The 20,003-nt window shown below is 48.5% G+C and overlaps 1 protein-coding gene across 8 annotated transcripts in view; it reads left to right on the forward strand.

The window, feature by feature from the left end:
* COLQ (collagen like tail subunit of asymmetric acetylcholinesterase) overlaps positions 1 to 20,003 on the forward strand; it is a 66,947-nt gene that overhangs the window by 24,280 nt on the left and 22,664 nt on the right. For 6 of the 8 annotated variants that reach the window (XM_088798320.1, XM_088798321.1, XM_088798322.1 and 3 more), the window contains 4 exons: positions 13,734 to 13,846; positions 15,054 to 15,155; positions 18,138 to 18,182; positions 18,747 to 18,773. In XM_088798320.1, coding sequence (XP_088654446.1) covers positions 13,734 to 13,846; positions 15,054 to 15,155; positions 18,138 to 18,182; positions 18,747 to 18,773 — 287 coding nt within the window. Of the gene's footprint in view, positions 1 to 8,560; positions 9,215 to 13,733; positions 13,847 to 15,053; positions 15,156 to 18,137; positions 18,183 to 18,746; positions 18,774 to 20,003 lie in introns of those variants that run through there. The other 2 variants (XM_074312818.2, XM_019725978.3) reach the window with 2 other exon arrangements.

A 20,003-nucleotide genomic window follows, 5' to 3' on the forward strand; every position in this document is an offset into this window, starting at 1 on the left:
GGTGACGATGGCCATTCTACCTGTAGAGACCTACCTGCCCGACTGGGGTTTTCTCACTTTCCTGTGACTGGGTTTGTTCAAGTGTTTGAACTTGTCCGCGGTGTGAGGGGTCTGTGAGGTAGGCCAGTATTGTTGAGGCTTGAAACAGGGTTGCCCCTTTGTGCCCGAACAGAAATCATCCCTACAGGGAGAGCCCCCAAAAGGCTTCCAAATTCTCTGTGGTCATCCAGAAACCAAAGTCTTCACTGCTGAGATTAGTGTTTAGGATTTAGGGGGCCACCAAGTGAGGACAACAACCCTTTCCCCTTTTGTTTGTCTTTCCGAGAGCTGTGTCAGACAAGGTCATGGTAGAGAAAGTAAATGGTGGAACAGACCAATGTTCTCTGTGTCCAGGGAGCAGCAGCGTCCTGAGGGAGCGGTGTGGGTTTGGGTGACACGCTCCTTCCCTCTCCGTGTCCGCCCATAGAACGTGAGGAGTGGAAGGCCGAGATGGCTGTCTGGACAGGCGGGCCCTGGAAATGTTTTTCCCAAGTTGAGGTCTGAGGTAAATGGTTTCTTTTCTTTGTTTTTCTTCAATTATCTGAGTCAACTGCTTCGCCTGCACTTTCTCTGCTGGGCAGCCCTGAACATAAGACTACAGCTGCCTGATGTGCGTCGCCTTGGCTGCCATGGTGATTGGCACTAAGGTTCTCCTGTTCAGGCCCAGCTAGAAGGTGGTGTGCGGACACTGACTAGTCAGTGGGTTTCACAATTTGCCTGTTTACTAATGGTCTCTGAGAGGTATTGTGGCACCGTGCTAAGGCACTGAGGTAAAATTCAGGGCACTTGGGTTATTTCTCTGGAACTGCCGGTAGCTGCTAGGATACACGTGTGTGTTGGACAAGTCATTCGCTCTCTGTGAGACTCAGTTTCCTCATCTGTAAAATGCAGGAATGGACCAGATTTCAAAGATCCTTTCAGCCATAGACTTTCTCTGACGTTGTGGCTAACACGTTGCTTGCTACTTTACAGAATTAGCGCCTACACAAAGAAAGGGCGTTGGCACGGGTTTCTCTTCTGAGCAGTGGCACCCACATACCCATGATGTGAGAGTGAAAGGCGTGGGATTCTCGTTCAGACAGCTCTGCCCTTGAGTGAAATCTCTCTGATCCACTAGCTGAATGATCTTGGCCACATGGACTTGGTGTCATTTCTTAACACTGCAGTTTCCACCTCTGTAGAATGGGGATAATAAGAATATCTTCATCAGATGGCAGTGAGGATTCAACAAGCTAATAGATACAGAGCTTTGTGCTGCGCCTGGAACATAAGCCCTCAGTTACTGGTTGCAGCATCGTGTGAAATGGTGGTGAGAGATTTGGAGTCCAGGCCACTTGCCTCCTCCTGGGATGCTTCACTTTTCCTCTAATCCCACCTGCTCTTATTCTGTGGCGGGGGCGATTTGCTCACCACGCTGAAAACCCAGCTTCAGAATTCAGAGTTTCCATCAAAAACCCAAGGCTGAGCAGGGGAAATCGCAGGGTGTGGGCTGTGGAATCGGAGGTCTGGCTCAGAAGCCCTGCTTCGTAGGACCTTAAATGTCAGAGCCTCAGTTTTCCACATCTGGAAAAGGGGGGTATAAAATTAATAGACGGTAATTGTAGGAGTTATTGTGAGGATCACAGGAGAAAGCATGGGAGGGCCTAGCTCTGAGCTAGTGGACTGTGTACCGAGGAGCTATTGTGCCTTGAGGGGTGACACTGGGCCTTCACCCCTGGGAAAGCACAGGCTCACACACCTGAGGAAAACAGCAGTGTGCTGAGTCCTCAGCAGAAAGGCCGGCTGATGGGCAAGTTCCCCGTAGGCAGCGCTCCCTGCTGCTGTGAGGGAGACAGCGTCTCACGTCCCCAGACAGGGGTGAGCTGACTGGGAAACCCTCCCAGGCAATGCAGTCCTGAGAGTGTCCACCCTTTGGAAACTGTGCAGGCCTGTGAGCAACCTAGCTGGTAAAACAAGCTGCTCCCCACATCCGATTCATCCACATCAGGAGAATGGGGCCCTCTGTCCACACAGCGTCTGTGTTGTATAGAATGACAGTCTTGCCCATTCAAAAATGGACAGCAGATGCCAAGTCACCAGGTCTGCCAGGGTGGGTCCTCCCGGGCAACCAGAGGAAGGTGATTAAATATGAAATTTTCAATGGAATGCCCGCAGATGGTGGTTGATTTGGCAAAGATGCTCGGTTTTCTGGCCATGCACCCGTCTTCTGCCACTTTTCTCCTTTTTATTTTCTACATGAGACAATAACATCCATTAAAATTTGTTCATATTATTATTATTACTACCATGTATAAATCTGTCACCCTGTCTCTAAATTAATTACGATTATTGCTTAAGCTATGTCGCTTTTGATATACTTCCCATCAATCAAATGACCAATAGTTATTGCACCTCCTACTATATACTAACTATTATATTGAATAAGAAGATTCGTAAGACAGACTAACTCAAGTATCACATAGTCTATTTGTGACATTAAAATAGCACAGATGAAATAAGAAGTGAGGAGCAATGTACATCACCATCATGGGGTCTTGGATTCACAAGTAGTTGGCGTTTACATGACAGCAGAGCAATTACGATATGGAGACAGCTGGTCTGGGTCCAAGTCACAACCCCGCCACTTATCTGGGCACATCTTTGAGCGTCAGTTTACTGATCTGTCAACTAGAGAAAATGTTAACAAGGCTGAAGCCTCCTGTAAGCCAGTGCTTAGCACATGTTACATGTTCAGTACATGTTACTGAAGATTGTGATGGTTGATGTTTGCAAGCTACACAAAGGTAATGTTTTGGGTTTTATTTTTTGGTCTGCTTTAGGTCACAGGTAAAATGTCTTCTGGAAAACGAGCAAACAAACAAACTTACATCTTCCACCAGAATAAATTACAAGTGAATTAGGATTTAAATGTTTGCAAATCATCCAAAAGCACATCAGTAGGGGCCAGGATGAATAAATCATGGTTCTTCCAAGTGAAGGAATATTATGTAGCCCTCGGAAGAAACGTGGATGCATTTTATGTAGTTACACAGAGTGATCTCTTAGAAATACGATAAAGAAACTGAGAAGGATTATCTGTACAGTATTATATTGCAAGTAATCCTTTGAGTAAGAGGGGCAGTTATTGACCTACCTGTTTGCTCTGTTTGCATAGAATAGTCACGGAAGTATACACAGGAGACTAAGCAATTAAGAATAAATAACTGGAACTGGAACAGGCGTGGGAGAGTTTTCGTGTATACCTTATACATTTTTGAATTTTGAATAACATAAATGTATTACTTATTCTAAACAATCAAACAAAGTCCCATAAACACATACAAAACAGCGCTTCTCATCTGGAGCACTCTCTTTAAAAGTCTGTTAGGCCCAAATTAGTGACGGGAATTGAGATCTCAGAGAATTTCCAGAATGGTAGAATCATACAGTTATAGTGCTGCAAAAAGCCCAAGGTTCATCTCTCCTGTTTGTTCACTTGAGAAGCTCTATTGCTCATTTGAGGTCAAGAGGGTCAGCCTGAGGCCCCCACTTTCTGGAATTCAGGGATTTGAGTGACTCCGTGAGACCGATGTGTAGAAATGTCTGTCTGTGCCACTGGGCAGCCAAGGGCTCCCAGGGACCCTGCTCCCTCCTCCCCACCTGCTGTGGACCCTCAGACAGCAAATACTAGAGGTGGTGGGGCCGGAATGGGGGGCTCTAGGGAAAGGGTTAAGTGAGCTACGTGGTTTCGAATCACAAGTGTCCACAGAGCTAAGATATCACCATGGAAAAATGAAGGTGTGGAAATGTAATGATTGGAAACACAGGGTCTTTCCACTCAGCCCCAGTTGTCAGAGGGTATTGGAAATAACCCACCCTTTGGGCCCCATGCAGCTGGACGATTTTGTCTCTGACTTACGGCCAGATCTCCTGAATAACTCTAGAATCTTGGCCTCTCCTGTCAAGCCATAGCAAAAGATTTAATAGCGCTCGCTGATTTATGCTGGTCGCTGTAATCAAATTCAGAGCCAAGACGCAGCCAGCCTTGGGGCGGCTTCTTGATGTTCCCTTGGCTCCTAATAACATTGTCTCCTCCTTCCTCTCTATTTACCATATGCCATTTGGTCAAATTAGAAGTTGAACTCACAAGAGCAGATGCCTTCCTCTAGATAAGATCCAAAAATTTCCTTTGTGGGAGGAAAGAGGGATGGCTTTGTCTCCTTAAATCTGTGCATAACCAAAGGAGTCACTATTGATATATGACTCGCTGTAAAATGATGACCAATATGGGATGATTTTCCTTCATCCTTGCAGCTAGGGCAGACTTTTGCGCCTCAAGGCATCTCTCTAAGGGCAGAGGAGAACGTCCTTCTCGCGTTGTGGAGATTCAATTGCTTGCTCAGGGTCTCCTGATGAGTGGCTGCAGGCTCCTCCCGGCAGCGCTGGTGCCCCAGCTCTGTGCAGTCCCAGGGGCTCTCGGCTGTGTGCCAGAACGGGTGTTGGACCGACCCACCCCCAATCCTCACCCTTGTGAAGGTATCTTCTGGCTCTCTGTTGCCTACTTAAAATTATTCTGTTTTGTTATGAAAATTTTCAAACATTTAAAAAAAAAGTTGAAAGAATTGTTCAGGGAGCACCAGGATGCCCACTGTTATGGGCCAAATTGCATGTCCCCCAAAATTAATAAGTGGAAGCCCTAACCCCAGTACCTCAGAACGTGACTGTGTTTGGAGATAGGCCTTTAAAGAGGTGATAAGGTTAAATGAGGCTGTAAGGTTGGGCCCTAATCCAATCTGACCGGTGTCCTTATAAGAAGAGGAAATTTGGACACAGAGAGACACAATGGATACTCACAGGGAAGGCCATGGGAGGACACAGCTACCGTGTGTCCCTGAAAATAAGATCTGCCGGACAGTCAGCTCTAATGCGTCTTTTGGAGCAAAAATTAATATAAGACCCGGTATTATATTATGTAATAAGACCTGGTATATTATTATTATATTATATTATATTATATTATATTATATTATATTATATTATATTATATTATATTATATTTATTATATTATATTATACCTGGTCTTATATAAGACCCGGTCTTACAGTAAAATAAGACTGGGTCTTACATTAATTTTTGCTCCAAAAGACGCATTAGAGCTGATTGTCCGGCTAGGTCTTATTTTCGGGGAAACAGGGTAGGTGTTGGTAAACTTCACCAGCCCAAACTGGCTGAGACGACACCTGACATCTTTTTCTGAGGTCCCCTGCTCATTGTCTCTGGCTGATGGGGACATGGGGGTGGGAGGTCACCACTTAATGCCGGTAACGAAATCTCCAGAAGTCTCCAGGGTCAGACATCTAGACTCAGTCCTAGCCTACTACCTACTGGCTGTGTATGACTTTAGGGACATCTCTAAATCTTGGAGCCTTGTATGAAAATGAAGATAACAGTGCTACTCCGGACCTTGTGGGGTTGCTGTGGGGGTCGGAGGATAGCGAATGCCAATGGATGTTTCCCATAGTTGGCATCTCACTACTGGGTTAGTGACTTCATCTAATAAAAATTTATTTTCTGCTCCCCCAACAGTCCAGAGTCCCTGGTTGGGGGCAGCCCACTTCCATGTTGGCATTCCGGGGTGTGGGCCCCTTTTCCATCTGTGGCTCCACCATCTCCCAGGGCTCAGGCCTCTGCATCCAGGCAGCACCATTGGAAAGAAGAGTTACATGCCCCCAGCTATTCTCACCACAGTGGGGGTTGGCAAGTACAGCTACTTCTCAGGGATAGATCTGGCCTGTGGAAAGGGGGAGCACACATTTGGGGGGAGTACTGGCTTTCCCAGTTCAGCCTCAACTGAGGAGGTCCTGTGACGTAAAGTCAATGGCTGGGAGTTAGGACTGGAGAGAGCCTCCTGTCAGGACAGGTCCAGGTCTGAGGGAAAGCATGCTGCTCCCAAAAGCTGTGAGAAAGAGTAGCAGGAGGGGTGGGAGTGATTGGAGCGAGAGCTGGGCACGATGGCCACCAGAAAAGCACCTTCTCACAGGGCTGTGTGCACTATTCCCTTTGAACTCTGACCCCAGTGCTGTACTCGCTATGTGGTCTGACCCAGGTGACTTGGCTTCTCTGAGTCCGTTTTTCCTCTGTGCCAACAATGGGGACAGGAGCTTCTGGAACAGTGCCCAGGGAGGCGGTATTCCAGAACTGGTCTTCTGGACTGGTTGATAAATCCCAGAGCTGCAATTAAGACAAAATACTGTGAATATGACACCTGCTGACAGCTGCAGGAAGGTCCCGGAAACTTTTATTATAAATTAGATTCTGCAGGCAGCTCTGCTGTGGTAAGCTGGTGCTTGGGCCAGGGAACCTGAGGGAGCTCAGCAGTCCTCTGCTCCAAGTGCACAGATTGCCCTCCAGAGGAGAAGGGGGGAGAGTGATCCTCCATCCCTGTTCAGGCCCTGATGAAGGACCATTTGTGTCTCAGGAGTCATAGCCCCTGGTGTAAGCCAGAGCTGGAAAGGGCTTAGAGCTCATCTTGTCTAACGCTACCATTTTACATTTCAGAAAACCGAGGCCCAGTGGGGAAGCGAGTTGTCTAAGGGCACACAGCAATTTTCTGGCCACACCAGGGATGGAGACCAGGATTCCTAATCCCAGGTTGGCACTCCTGGCTGAGAGGCAGTTAACAGTCACGGAGCATATACCCAGGCATTTGACTTAAGGAAATTCAACTGTTAGTGCTTCTAGAGACAGAGTCAGAGAGTGAGACAAAGTTAGAGATAGGGAGACAGAGAAAATGAGACTGAGATAGGAAAGAGAGTTGCAGAAGGAGAGAAACATAGAAAAGAGAGACAGAAAGAGACATTCATGAGCCTGAGTCATTAGGTTCAAAATAGAGATTTGAGCACCTGCAGGGTTGGACAGGACATCAGAGATCATCTAGTCCAGTCGCCTTCATTTTTACGATAATGAAACATAGTTGAGTGGTTTTACTTGTATAAATCTTTTAAGGAAAAGTTTGATGCTGAATGGTAAAAAATAAATGCTTTGGTGCTAAAAGTTGCAAAACTTCCATCTCCAAGGAATTTGAAATAAAATTTAAGAAATGAAGAGCTGCAGGCATAGGAGTCAGCATGGGGAATTTGAGAAAATGTGATGCCAATGACATTTCTGCAACTGTCTGGGATTTAGAACTGAGCACTCTATGCCCTCTGTGCTGCTTTCTATGATGTCTTAGACTCTCTGTTTCTGAGAATAGAGGGAAGTACCCCAGGAAAAGAACACAGCCTAACCCTTTCAACCCTCACTCCTCCCATCTTGGTACCAGCAGGTCTCCTCTGCTTTCAAAGCTTAGCTCAAATGCCATCTCTTCCAGGAAGATTTCCCTGATTTCTCACTTGTATTCCCTGCCCCAAATGGTACCCATCACTTCCTTCTATAAATCCCTCCAGACACCCTCACAGCATGTTAGCCTCTTCTCTTTTACCACTTTGTATAATAGTTGTCTTTGAAAATGTTGATAGAAGAACCCCTATTCTATGCCAGGAACTCCAAAAGCCTTAGCTATAGTTCTCATAACAAAGGAGCAACGTGAGTTTCACCCTGCTCACTTTACAGATCAGGGGACTGAGATTCAGAGAGAGTGAATAACTTCCTCACTGTCATACTTGGATTCCAGCCCAAGTTTGCTTGACTCCGGGGTTGTCCTCTTTCCACCACCCCGAAGGACATATTCTGAGGGTAGAAACTGTATTTAGTCATTGTGTCTAGTACACATTTGGTACTCAGTGTGGGTTTCTGAATGAATGAAACAGTAAATGAATGAATGAATACAAGAAATATTCTTTCTTTGGAAGGCTGTAGCTCAGGGGGCAGCAAACTACAACCTGTGGGCCAAATCCAGCTTGCCTCCTTTTTTGTAAGTGAAGTTTATTGCAACACAGCCACACTCATTCCTTTATGTATTGTCAATGGCTGCTTTCATGTACTGTGGCATAGTCCCATTGCAACAAAGCCATGTGGCCCATAGATCCTACAATATTTCCTATCTGGTCCTTTCCAGAAAAAGCTTGCTGACTCCTACTATAACTTATAGTCTTTACTACGCTGGTTAAAACAACTGTGTTATTGCTAAACACTAATAATCTGTCTTTATGATCTGGAATATTGTGTGTGTGTGTGTATGCTTGTGCATTGGGCATGCCTATAAAGTATCAGACAGATTTCCACATGTATCTGGTATATGCCTCTTTATTACTTACAGCAGGCTTCATCTAAAGAGGTTTACCCCACAGACCTTTTGGAGAAAAAAAAAAAATATATATATATATATATACATATATACATATATATATATATACACACACACACACATATATATATATATATATATATATATATATATATATATATATATATGTATATAGCCAAAAAATGTATATGCATTTTAAGAAAAGAAGAAACTGTATTAAAAATGATGTAATACTCAATATATATCAATAACAAAAGATGAATACAAGTCATGTGTATACTTTTTTGGAGTATCCCCGGCGTGTGTGTTTGTGTGTGTGTGTGTGTGTGTGTGTGTGTGTGTATAATTTTTAAAAAATTAAGTTTAGCTTGGTGGTGGCACCTTGGCCAGACATGGGACCCCGACGACAAAGACCTGCCCTGGAGCAGAGGATGGCAGGCGCCCCGACAGTCGCAGTGGGGGGACTTTGTGGCCAGCCGGAGCAGTACCGTCCTGGCCGTTTCTGAGCTGAATGGAAAGCAGCGTGTTTGATGGATTCCACTCACTTCCTCTCTGCTTGCAGTGGCGATCAGGATCCCAGGCTTCCAGCCTCACCTCCTCCCCTGAGCCGAGGGCACTCCTCCTCTCCCAAGCCACCCCACGTGCAGCCTCCAGAGAGGCCAGTGTGCTGCCTGCCCATCCCTGCTCCTGGCAGCTCAGGACTGGCCTCTGGACCCCTGGGATCTGGGGCAGGAGCAGCACCGCAGCAGGGATTGGCTGACTCCCACCCCAAATGCCCAGCAGGCCAGGCGCTGGGAGCACTCGGGGGCGTGACGGATCCCAGCCTGTCTGCAGCCTGTGCTCCCTGGCCAGTCCGCCCGGGGCCTTGTCCACAATGACGGGCCCATCACTCAGCCTCACTCATCTGCTCACCATCTCAGGACTGCTCTGTTACTCAGCTTGCTGCTGGGGTGAGTTTGTGAGTGTGTGTGTATGCTGACGTGTATGCACATGAGTTTGCGTGTGTGTGTGTGTGTGTGTGTGTATTGTTTTGGAAAAAAGGACTCTTGGAAAGCAGACTTGTTGTAGGATCAGCAGTCTTTGAATATTAAACTTCTAGGCCAGTGTTGGAATCGCAATGTAAAGAGGTGTGACAGTGGAGTTGGTGGGGGCCTTGGCATACATGCTTGTGTGTGCACTCGTGTGTGCCCCTCTTGTGACCTTGACTGCAGAGTGGCAGGCTGGCAGCTGCTGCTCCCTTGGCTTTGGAATAATATCGTGTTCTGTGGTCCGGGGCCACCCCTGGCATTGGTGGCTGAGATGTTCTCAATCACTCTCCAGGCTGACTGGCTTGGGTCGTGAGGCTCAGAACCCCAGGGGCAGTAGCATCTACCCACCAAATCGTTTTCTTTATAGGTTGTGTCCTCACCTGCCCCCTACGCCTGCTCAGGAGCAAATCGCAAGACGGCAAATCCTTCTTTCAGAGAAGTTCAAATATCTTCAACTTTTAGGATCAGAATTTGTTTTTCAAGGTGTGTGTGGTATGTGTGGAGGTTGAAGGAAAGTTGTAGGGTGAAACCTTCTCGGGAATAGGAGACTCCAGGAAAACCAGGCACATTGCACCCAGTTAAGATGAGAACTGGACTGTTGCTGAGCCGTCCAACTCAGGGTCCAAGCACCCGCGAAGCCATGGAGTGTGTGCCCTTCACCTCTCCTCTCCTTGGGCTCCTGCTCAAAAAGGCAGGGAAAGGCCCAAAAGCAGGAGGAAGAAGACGTTGAACAGTCCACCAGCTGCACGAGCAGTTGCAGAATAGTTAACATATGGCCACACCTGTAATTTTCCCAACCTACTGAGGCAGGATGTTTCTGTCGCCTCTTTCCATGGGTGGCTTCTGAGGACATATTTGCTTGATTTGGGGGTGGGGGAGGCTTCTTGATGCCAAAAGGGCAGCAGACACAGAAAGGGCTGTCTCTGGTACCCGATGGATGGGCTGCTCCTGTGACTGGGAGCTCCAGATGGACAGACTCAGTGGTGACCCTGGTGTCAGATGTGTACAGAGGACTTGGGAGATGGCTTGAGCCAAACTCCTTGGGGTAGAAGTGGGGAAACTGAGTCTCAGATGGAAAAAGGGAGTTGTACCGGGTCACATGGTTACTTGCATCTGGACTCACACTCCAAGCCTCTGTATTCCCAAGAGTAAGAGGAGTGAATCCCTTTCCAAGGCTGTGCCCCAGAGTCAAGTGGGCAAAGCTGAGTCCCCAGGGCAAAGCCAGCATCATCTACAGCACAAAACAGACACACAAAGAAACAAAAACCCCCAATGTTTGCCAAAAGCCCGCATCAGACTCAGCATTGTTTCTGCCCATGATTTGGCATTGTGGTGGCCACGTACAATGTGACTTTAGTGTCTTTCAGTCAGGGAAAGCAGTCCTGAAATCTGTGATAGGTGGCATTTCCAAGGCAGCTGCCTGGGGCCGAGCCACGTGGCATAGCCAGGTTTCTGCCCCCTATGCACACACACACACACACACACACACATGATTTTTCCATCACAACAGAGCCTGCTGGGGCTTTTCCAGGCTGGACCCTGAGCTCAGACACGATTCCACGGAGGCAGCATAGTCCAGAGAGAGACCCACAGGCCACTCTAATGACACCAAAATAGACATGTGAAGTCCTGGCTTAGTTGTCTGGGAAGGAGGGGTGGGGGCAGGGGTAGGGGAAGCTGTTCCCAAACATGTCCACCTGATGGAAATATTCTGAACTGGAATGAGCTGTAAATAAACTAGACTGTGCTAAAAACAAACATCTCCAGGGAGTTGGGGTGGGTGCAGAAATACATGGTCTTCACCTGCTGAAAATGAAATAGGTCAAGGGGGAAAGGGGAGGGGAGGAGTGAACAATGCAGATGCCTCTGCAGGAAAAGCAACTGATAATTTATGTTCACTGAAGAGTTCTCCAGTTTCCAGGAAGAAATCAGAGAAGTGGTTGCTTTGAATGATGCAGGGTCTGTCATCAGTGGAAGGCCACACAGGACGTGGGGTGAAGGGAAGCATTGGAGGCCATATATGGTCTGGAAAAATAAATGGTCAGGGGTGCAAAACAGCTGTGTGAACCTGCCAGCCTCCCAGGTGTTCTTGGCTGGGAGCAGCTTTGCAGAAACCCCTCAGCCCTTAGCTGTCTGCTGACGCCAAAGAGAGGCAGAGGAGAAACTGCAGCTGGGTGACCTTGAGAGGGTTCTGGAGTGCTGGTGCGTGTCTGCCAGGCTTCGAAGCTGTCGATTCCTAGCTCACTCTACACTCTAGGGAGGAAACTTGAAGACAAATACCATTGGCATTCATGTCAGGTTTTATAACAGTATAGCTACATTAGTTTACCACTGAGAAAGAGGGAAAAGCAGCCCGTGACAGCTGGAGCACACTCACAGCTAAGGCATGGTGTTCTGCTGTAAAACATAAATGATCATCGAGCGACATCACACAAGGTCACTCTGTGACTGTGATGGATCAAGACAAAAACAAGGCTACTCTGTCACCCTGTCAGATACGGACAAGATAAGACTATCAGCCAACCACACAAATGACCAACTACACCTCTATCCTTGCTACTGTGAGTGACTACTGCTTCTTTACCAGTCACAGCTTCTGTCTCCCTCTAGTCTCTTCTAGGTAAGAATGAAGATGCTTGGTCATAGACTAGCTCTCGCTTCTCAACAGCATCCAAAGGAGAGCAGAGCCAGCCTTTGCTCCCCCAACATCACTGAGCAAAAGCCCAATTCCTAGAATAAATCCCGTCTCACAGCCTGTTACCAAGATGCCCCACTCCCCACTCTTCCCCCTGGTGTGCGTCCTCCCTCGTTGCAGTGAGTCAGTAGGGCCAGCTGTGTTCAACTACAGGTGCAGTCCTGGTGGTCTTTGGTTGGAGGGCATTGCCATTATAAATCTCAGGGAGTTGTTATGGGGGCCCCTTGCCTTCTTCTTACCTCCTGACCTCATGTCCACCCACATGAAGTTATGGTGTAGAGATCCAGAGGAAGGACTCGAGCCAGACTGCTGGGTTTGAATCCTGGCTCTGTCACTTACTACTTGTATCACCTGTACAAGTCACTTCACCTCTTTGCCTCAGTGAATTGATCTGTAAAATGGGGGTGGTGATAGTAGTAATAGTACTTAACTCCTAGGGTGGCTGCAAGGGTTAGGTACATTTATATATGTGAAGCATTTACATGGTGCCTGGCGTGTGGTAAGTGGTTTTTAAAAATTAATTTATCAAACGTTTATGGCATATCTAGTGTATGCCAGTTACTGTGCTAGACTCTAGGGATAAAAGCTGGCTCCCATCTCCTCCCAGAAATCACAGGTTAGTCAGGAAGATCCAAGACAACAGATTTGCCCCCATGGTTCAAGGCTAACATAGGGGTGAACGCAGAGAAAAGCACAGCAGGACCCCTTAGCCTTGGCCTGGGAAGTCAAGGAAAGCCTTCTGGTGGAGGCAGCACCTGACACTTCTTGATCCAGAGTCAGCGTCTCCAGGAGGGGTCTCGGTGTGGGAGGGCCGGCGGGGGTAAGAGCAGGAGGGCCTGAGCAGCCACTCGAGCCCCACAGGCTTTACCATCTGCAGGTCAGGGGCACCGTTTAGGCATCTTTCGTCCCCCCACAAGGCCTAGCCCAGTGCCTGGAAAAGCTTGTGCTCGAATGAACAGATATTTCACGCCAAATTTGGCAGCTCTCCCCACAGACCAGCGCCTCCTGTGACTTGTACGCCTCAAGCTCTGACCGCTGTGGCCCCAGGTCAAAAGCGCCCTCGATGCTCCCTGCTCTTTCATGCCTACGCACCCTGGCCCCCAGTATTGCGTGTATTGAAAGACTCCATGTGACAACGAAGCTGTAAGGGTCCAGGGTCCGCTCTTCATCTCCTCACACTCATGCATGGAGACGTTTAACTGTCATCTCTCTAGCGAGCATGGGTGACACCAAATGGGTGCATACGATCTGGAGTCAAACGTGTTAAATCGTGGCTCCTGGTCCCTTGTAATCGGTGCTACTACCTCCAGCCCTGGCTGCCTCCCTCTCTGAACAATTCCTTCTGGGCACAGAATCAAAGTTATTAACAATGACTTCCTTCTCCCCAACTATTGGGGGAACATTGCGAGCCTGTCTGAACTTTGCATTCCTTGTCCCATCTACAAAGTGACAAGTCAGTCTCTGAAGAAGGAGAAACGGGCCTTATGACGATCACTGTGTCCATGCTGTCCGCTCTTTTATCTTGTTTCTCGTACCTTAGTGAACTTGTTTATCGTATCTCAGTGAAGGTGGGGGGTGGGGGGGGCTCTGTCAAGTAGGTGTGCGGGAGGTGTGCTGACGTCTCACAGGTCAGGAATCAGATTCGGAACTCTAGGGTGGCAGCCTGGGTCTCCCTGGGGCACAGTGGGCATGACAGAGGTCCCAGCACTGACCCCATGCTAATGAGCAGCAGTTTTCTCTAAACAGCCCTTCCTGGCCTGGATCAGAAGAAGCGTGGCAGCCACAAAGCATGCTGCCTGCTGACACCCCCTCCACCCCCACTGTTCCCACCACCATTCTTCAGAGGGGGCCGAAGTCCGGTGAGTACCTTAGGACACGTGAGGGAACAGAAACGCGGGCTCCTCAGTGCCCACCACACTGCCCCCCCCCCCCCCCCGCCTGCTTCTCCAACCCCCGAGTGAGCTGCCGCCAGAATCTTCTCTGAAGGATTCAACCCTTTCCTCTCACACAGCAGGTTGAGACCTGGAATTGGATACTTTGCAGCTTCTGGTGGGTGTCCATTCTCTCACTGTCTTAAATTAGTTATGGAGGGAGTCATCTCTGTAGGGAACTGACTTTGACAAAGTGTCCCATCTTCCCGAAAACAATGAGGTGAATTTATAACTTTCTGAGCTCCCATCAGCTGCTCAAATGTGGAATTTCCCCTTTTGTTTTTTCTCTCCCCAAGTATTCGTGAAATTCCCTTCCATGGCCTGTATCTAACATAGACCATTTTTGGGAGGTGATGCAGGAAATGGTCCTGCTGTAGCCAGACCAAGGTGTGAGAGGAAACAGAATTTAGGAAGAGAGGAAAAGGCAAGGAAAAGAACAGGATTTGGGAAGCTGACCTAGAAGATAACAGGCCAGACGTTCTAGGGACTTGAGTCTCAAATCTTTCCAGAAACTCTTCAACCTGCACTGTCCAAACCAGTAGCCTCTAGCCATATGGGGCTACTGAGTACTTTCAATGTGGCTAGTTTGAGTTGAGACATGCTGTATGTATAAAATACAGCCTGGATTTAGAAAACTTTGTATGAAAAAATGTAAAATATCTCATTATTAATTTTTTAAATATTGAGTATATGTTGAAATGATAATATTTGGGGTATATTGGGTTAAAAAATATATTATTAAAAGTAATTTTACTTGTTTCATTTTACCTTTTTAATGTGGCCACCAGAAAGCTTAAAACTACATATACAGCTTACATTGGTGGCTCACGTTTGATTTCTGTAGGTCAGCACTCTCCTAAATATTGGATAAAGGCCCCTGAAATGAGCTTTCTAACTCCATCCAAAGTGGCCATTATGTCTCTGTAATCCATTCAAGCCAGGCGTGTCTCAGGAGCTGATAAGGGTACAGATACTGGTGGCCCAGGACAGAAGGTTGTCTTCTTAGGACATCCATTGGGGTTTCAGAGAGCCGCCAGTCTGGGAACTAGACTGTGGAGTGGGTCTGTGTCCAGGATGGTGACCTTCTTCTGTCCCCCAAGTCTGACCTGTACCCCTGTGTTGCTTTGCATGACAGCTTCTCTCCCCAGACATGAAGAACCTCATCCTGGAGCTGGAGACCACACAGGCCCCGTGTGTGCAAGGATCACTTGGTTCCCCTGGGCCTCCTGGCCCCCAGGTTGGTGCTATCTTCTGTTCAGAGCAAGGCAGCCAACTGGGCAGAGCCTCTTGGGACCGCCTGTGTTAATGTGGCTTGGGGGCTGTTTTCCTTCTCTGGCTCACCTCCACAGCCACGTGAATAGAACACTGATTCTTTGGTTCAATCTGGCCTTCCAGACTTGATTTCCTCATCCATGCAATGGGGACAATGATTACCCCCGCAGTACTGGGGTAGGAGACCAAATGCAATGCTGCCTAGATGGATGTGGTTAGTATTGTAGTTACCATTGAACACTTCATGGCAGTGGGTTGCTCCTTATGTGGCCTTTGACCCCCAGTCAATGGACCCAGAGTTGCCTGCATTCAGTGCAGGAAAGTGGAGGTAGAGAGGAGCTTGTTATCCTGAGATCACGTGGCCCCAGATACTGATACAAGCAACCCACCCCTCTCCAGCAAAGCTAAAGGCAAAATGCCAGAGAAAGGGTTTTCTAGGCAAACAGAGTACCCTCTAGAGACCCCGTCTCACAGACCCCTGGCCCCTCTGGCTGCCTGGGAGAGGGGCTGCACTAAGGAGGAATGGCCCCTGGGCTGAGGCTCTGGGCCTGCCTGCCATGATGGGGGGTGGGGAGTGAAAGAGGGAGCAGGAGCAGTCAGTGCCCGGTGCCTTCGGTATTATCTCACCCTCCTGGGTAACCCTCCGTGGCTTCCCATCGCAGGAAGACTGAGAAACAAGCTCCTCACCCTGGCTTGTATCTCTGCGTCATCTCCTGCCACCAGCTTTGCCCATCAAGGCGGCCACTATGCATGTCCTGGGTCCTCAAGCCTTAGGGCCTTGATGCTGTGGCTCCAGCTGCTTAGAATGTTCTTCCTTCTGAGTTTCACCGTGGCCAGCTCCTTTGTCACTCAGAATCCAGTTTATATGCCGCTTCCTCAGCCACTCAGCCTACAGTAGCCTTCCCCGTTACTCTCCATCCAATGATTTTAGTTCTCTGCAAATTTTTCTCATGTTCTGATAGTTTCCTTATTCATTTATTTTGTTCCTGATTTCTTTTGATCTCCCCTCCATAAAATGTCCACTCTATGCTGGGGCTGGCAAACTATGGCCACCATTCAAATCCATCTTTTTTTGTAATTAAAGCTATATTGTCTCTGGCTGCTTTTCCACTACAAGGGCAGAGTTGAGTAGTTGTGACAGAGTTGCTCTATCAGAGGCAGAGCCTAAAATATTTCCTGTCTGCCTCTTTATGGAAAAAGTTAAATGAGCCCTGGTCTGGAGTGCGGGACACTGTCCATCTTGTTCATATTGTGTGCCCGTCTGCACCAGTGCACGGGGTACAGTAGGTTCTCCATAAATATGTGTTAAATTCAATAAAGAAAACAGGACTTTGAACCCAGAGCTGGCCAGAGCTGCCAGGCCAGAGAGGGGCTGGGAAGTCTGCAGAAAGGGAAGATGGGCCCCTGAGGAACACCTCCCAGGTGGGTTTCTATTTTCCCACCTCCCACAGTCTACGCTAACAGCTCTCAGGGCACCGGAGAGCCCACAGAGCGTGGGGAAGAAAGGGGGATTCTCTGCTGGCCAAAGCGCTCCTGTCACACCTGCTCATCTCTACCCTCACACAGTCTCTCTGCGCGGTCCATCTCCAGGGGACTATGCAGCCACCCTGTCCTCTTAGAACACAGCGTGAATGCTGTCCCCTCCAAAGCGAGCTCTGTGGACCAGCAACACTGACGTCCTCTGGGAGCTTGTTAGACGTGCAGAGTGTCATCCTCCCCTCAGTCAGAATGTGCGTTGTAACAAGACGTTCCAGTGAATCAGCTACACGTCGTGCCAGGGCTCCATGGCCGCGAGGGCTCTCGCCCCTGTCAAGAAATGGAAAAAACTGAGGCTTGGAAAAGAATAAAAGAATGGGATGACAACTCTGTCCCCTGTCCCCTCCCCTAAAGAGAAGGAGACTAAACCAGAGCTGGTGGTTTCCAAACTCCTCTGCACATTAGAATCCCCTGGGAGCTTCAGAAATTCCTGGTGCCTGTACCCTTCTCCCTGAGATTGTCATGTAATTGGTCTGGGGTGTGGCCTGGTCTTCGGGATCTTTAAAAGATCCCCAGGGAATTCCAATGTGCCCATAGGCTGGGGAACCTCTGGCTGAGGGGTCTGATTGTCATTTGGACAAGTCTCGTAGAAATCGTATTTCAAACAGGCTTTATATTAGGCGTGTTCAGCTGCAGACCTTGGGGATGAAGCAGTGGCCTGGAAGGGTTGATGGATGTCCTCTCTGCTGTGTGTGGGAATTTGGAAAACAGCCAGCTGAGCATCTCCCAGATGCATGAGCAGAAAGCAGCTGCTTTGCTGTGAGTGTGCCAAGCCTTAGTGCGGTGGGTGCTGGAGTCCCTGAGTTGGAGTCAGCCCCAGTCCTTCGCTGGGCAGTGGTACAAAAATGCACTATTTACCTGCCCACCTTCTTAACATCTTAAAACAAAAGACTTTTTTGCTGTACCTGGTACCCACACCTCGACCTGGGAATTTCTCAGTCGGCTGCTCCCGCATGCAAAGTGTTACCTTTCCTCTTGAAAGGGCCCAGGGAAGCTTGGAAAGGGCAGATGAAAAGACGAGAGGCGGTGAAGCCTCTTGTTCTCAGCAAACAGCATTTCTTTAAGACTCGTTAGTTGCTCTCATCAAGCACTCAGGATGTTTCAGGCAACCCAAGAATTCCAGGGAGAAAATTAAAAGCGCAGAGAGTAGATGTGTGAGCATGCGACCCAGGCACCACGGTAAGCACAGCGCAGAGCGAGCTAGAGGAGGAGGAACAGCTAGAAGAGGAAGACGCTGGGCTGGAGGCCACGAGGGGCTTTCATGGGGTCCCTGGAGCCCCGAGTCTGCGTAGAGACGAGGCTGCTGTAGGAGCCCAGTGCCTCAGAGCCTCCCCCCCAGTCCTGCCCACCTCACCACCCGTCGGCCCTGGTTTGACGTATACTTTCTTCACTTCCTGTCTTGATTGTGTAGGGTCCACCGGGGCTTCCTGGCAAGACGGGACCAAAGGGAGAAAAGGTATGAGCCACTCGCTTCAGCCCACCTCTCCTTGGTAATTCCTGGCTGTTTCTAGGGGTGTCACTGAGAACTTTCTGGTTGAGCTTTCAAAGCATGTGCTACTGTGTTTCCCTGAAATAAGACCTGGCCGGACAATTAGCTCTAATGCGTCTTTGGGGGCAAACATTAATAGAAGACCTGGTATTGTATCATAGCATATATCATATATCATATCATATCATATATCATACCCGGTCTTATTTTACTATAAGATTTTTTTTACTTGTATTAATTTTTGCTCCAAAAGACACGTTAGAGCTGATTGTCTGGCTAGGTCTTATTTTTGGGGAAATGGTATTTCTGCCTTAGCGCATGAGGATGGGCTCCATGATGGCTGGGCTGCTGCTGCAGGTGTGGGGTCCCATCAGTGTATTTCGGCTTGGCCCACTGACATGGCAGGGCTGCTGTGAGTGGACAACTGACCAAGCCACGTGAGCATGCCCAGTCCTCAGCCCTACTAAGCCCTCTGCTTCCAGAACTTCTCTTCCAAAGCAGCCTCTGCTTACCTGTCTTTTCCATCTACAGGGGGAGCTTGGCCGACCAGGAAGGAAGGTATGGTCCATGCAGTTCTGTCAGCATTACATGGGCAACTGTGCTCCACGTTCTTGTGAGTGTGTGTGCACTCCTTGGGGTGGGGGAACCACAGTGCACTTCTGTGGCCTCCAGTATTCAGGTGGGCAGTGATGGCACTGCCATCCTGATCATGACAGTAGCAACCTTGCTCTTTCTGCCCACTCCTTTGCTCGGGAGCTGGAGCCTGCTACTGCCAGGCATTTGGACTTTTTCCAGATGCTGCAAGCCTGGCCAAATTTCCCCCAGCCTCAGAGCATCTCATCTTGCCCCCTATCAGAGAAACTCTCCAAGGCCCCAACTAGTGGCACAAAATGACTCTCACTGTCTATTTGATTAAACTGGAATAAAGTGCCAAACAGACAGAATAAATGGGAATTACTTAAGGTCACAGGGACTCTGAGTGAACCACACACATATTATCAAGACTCTCATTAGTGTCAGGAAGAGGCAAACCAGCAGCCACTCGCCGTGGTCAATGGATGCTGGCACTCTGTGGTCAGTAGACAATGGCACTGAAATTGGACGTCTTGGTGATAGAAGGAGGTGCAAAACTTTGGTCAAGAAAGATACCTATGATTCTAAATATAAATTACTATTATTTTGGTTGAATGCTTTATTCAAATACTTTCACTATCAATAAGAACCTCCAACAGACCTTTGTGAGGCAAAGTTACAATACTTTAGGGCACAGATGACAGCTCCAGCCAAGGGACAGCAGTGGTCTGAAGAGCTGAGCTGGAAAGGATTCTGGCATGGTCTCCACACTCAGAACTAATGAGGGCCATGAGTAATTAGTGATGTGTGCCATGGATGTGGGAGGCGAGAGTAGAAACTCCACACATGCCAGCATTTGTGATCCCTGGTTTAGAGGCTGAGCCTTCCACGCCCCCAGCTAGGCTAACTGAAATCAGCCCATGGGTGCAGAGGTCACGATAGAGCCCCCCAAGTCCCTGATCCCACTCTCTCTTGCAGGGCTTACTATTCATAGCTCCTGGCTTAGGTTAGGTTCCTTGGAAACAGAGACAGAGGTGGCATGGGCTATGTGCAAGTGAATTAATTATTAAGAGAGTGCTCTCAAGAGGAGGCTGAGGAGAGGGGAGAGCCAGATGGGGCAGGGGAAGAAGCACAGTGTGGGAGTGGTATCAGGCGATGTCCAGCGTCAGCCTGATCCTGAGGGAAGCTCTGGAGTTTGTCCCACCTTGAGGTAAG

This window comes from Rhinolophus sinicus, chromosome 5 (assembly GCF_057876585.1).
Source record: "Rhinolophus sinicus isolate RSI-liver-muscle chromosome 5, RSI-T2T, whole genome shotgun sequence".
NCBI lineage: Eukaryota > Metazoa > Chordata > Mammalia > Chiroptera > Rhinolophidae > Rhinolophus > Rhinolophus sinicus.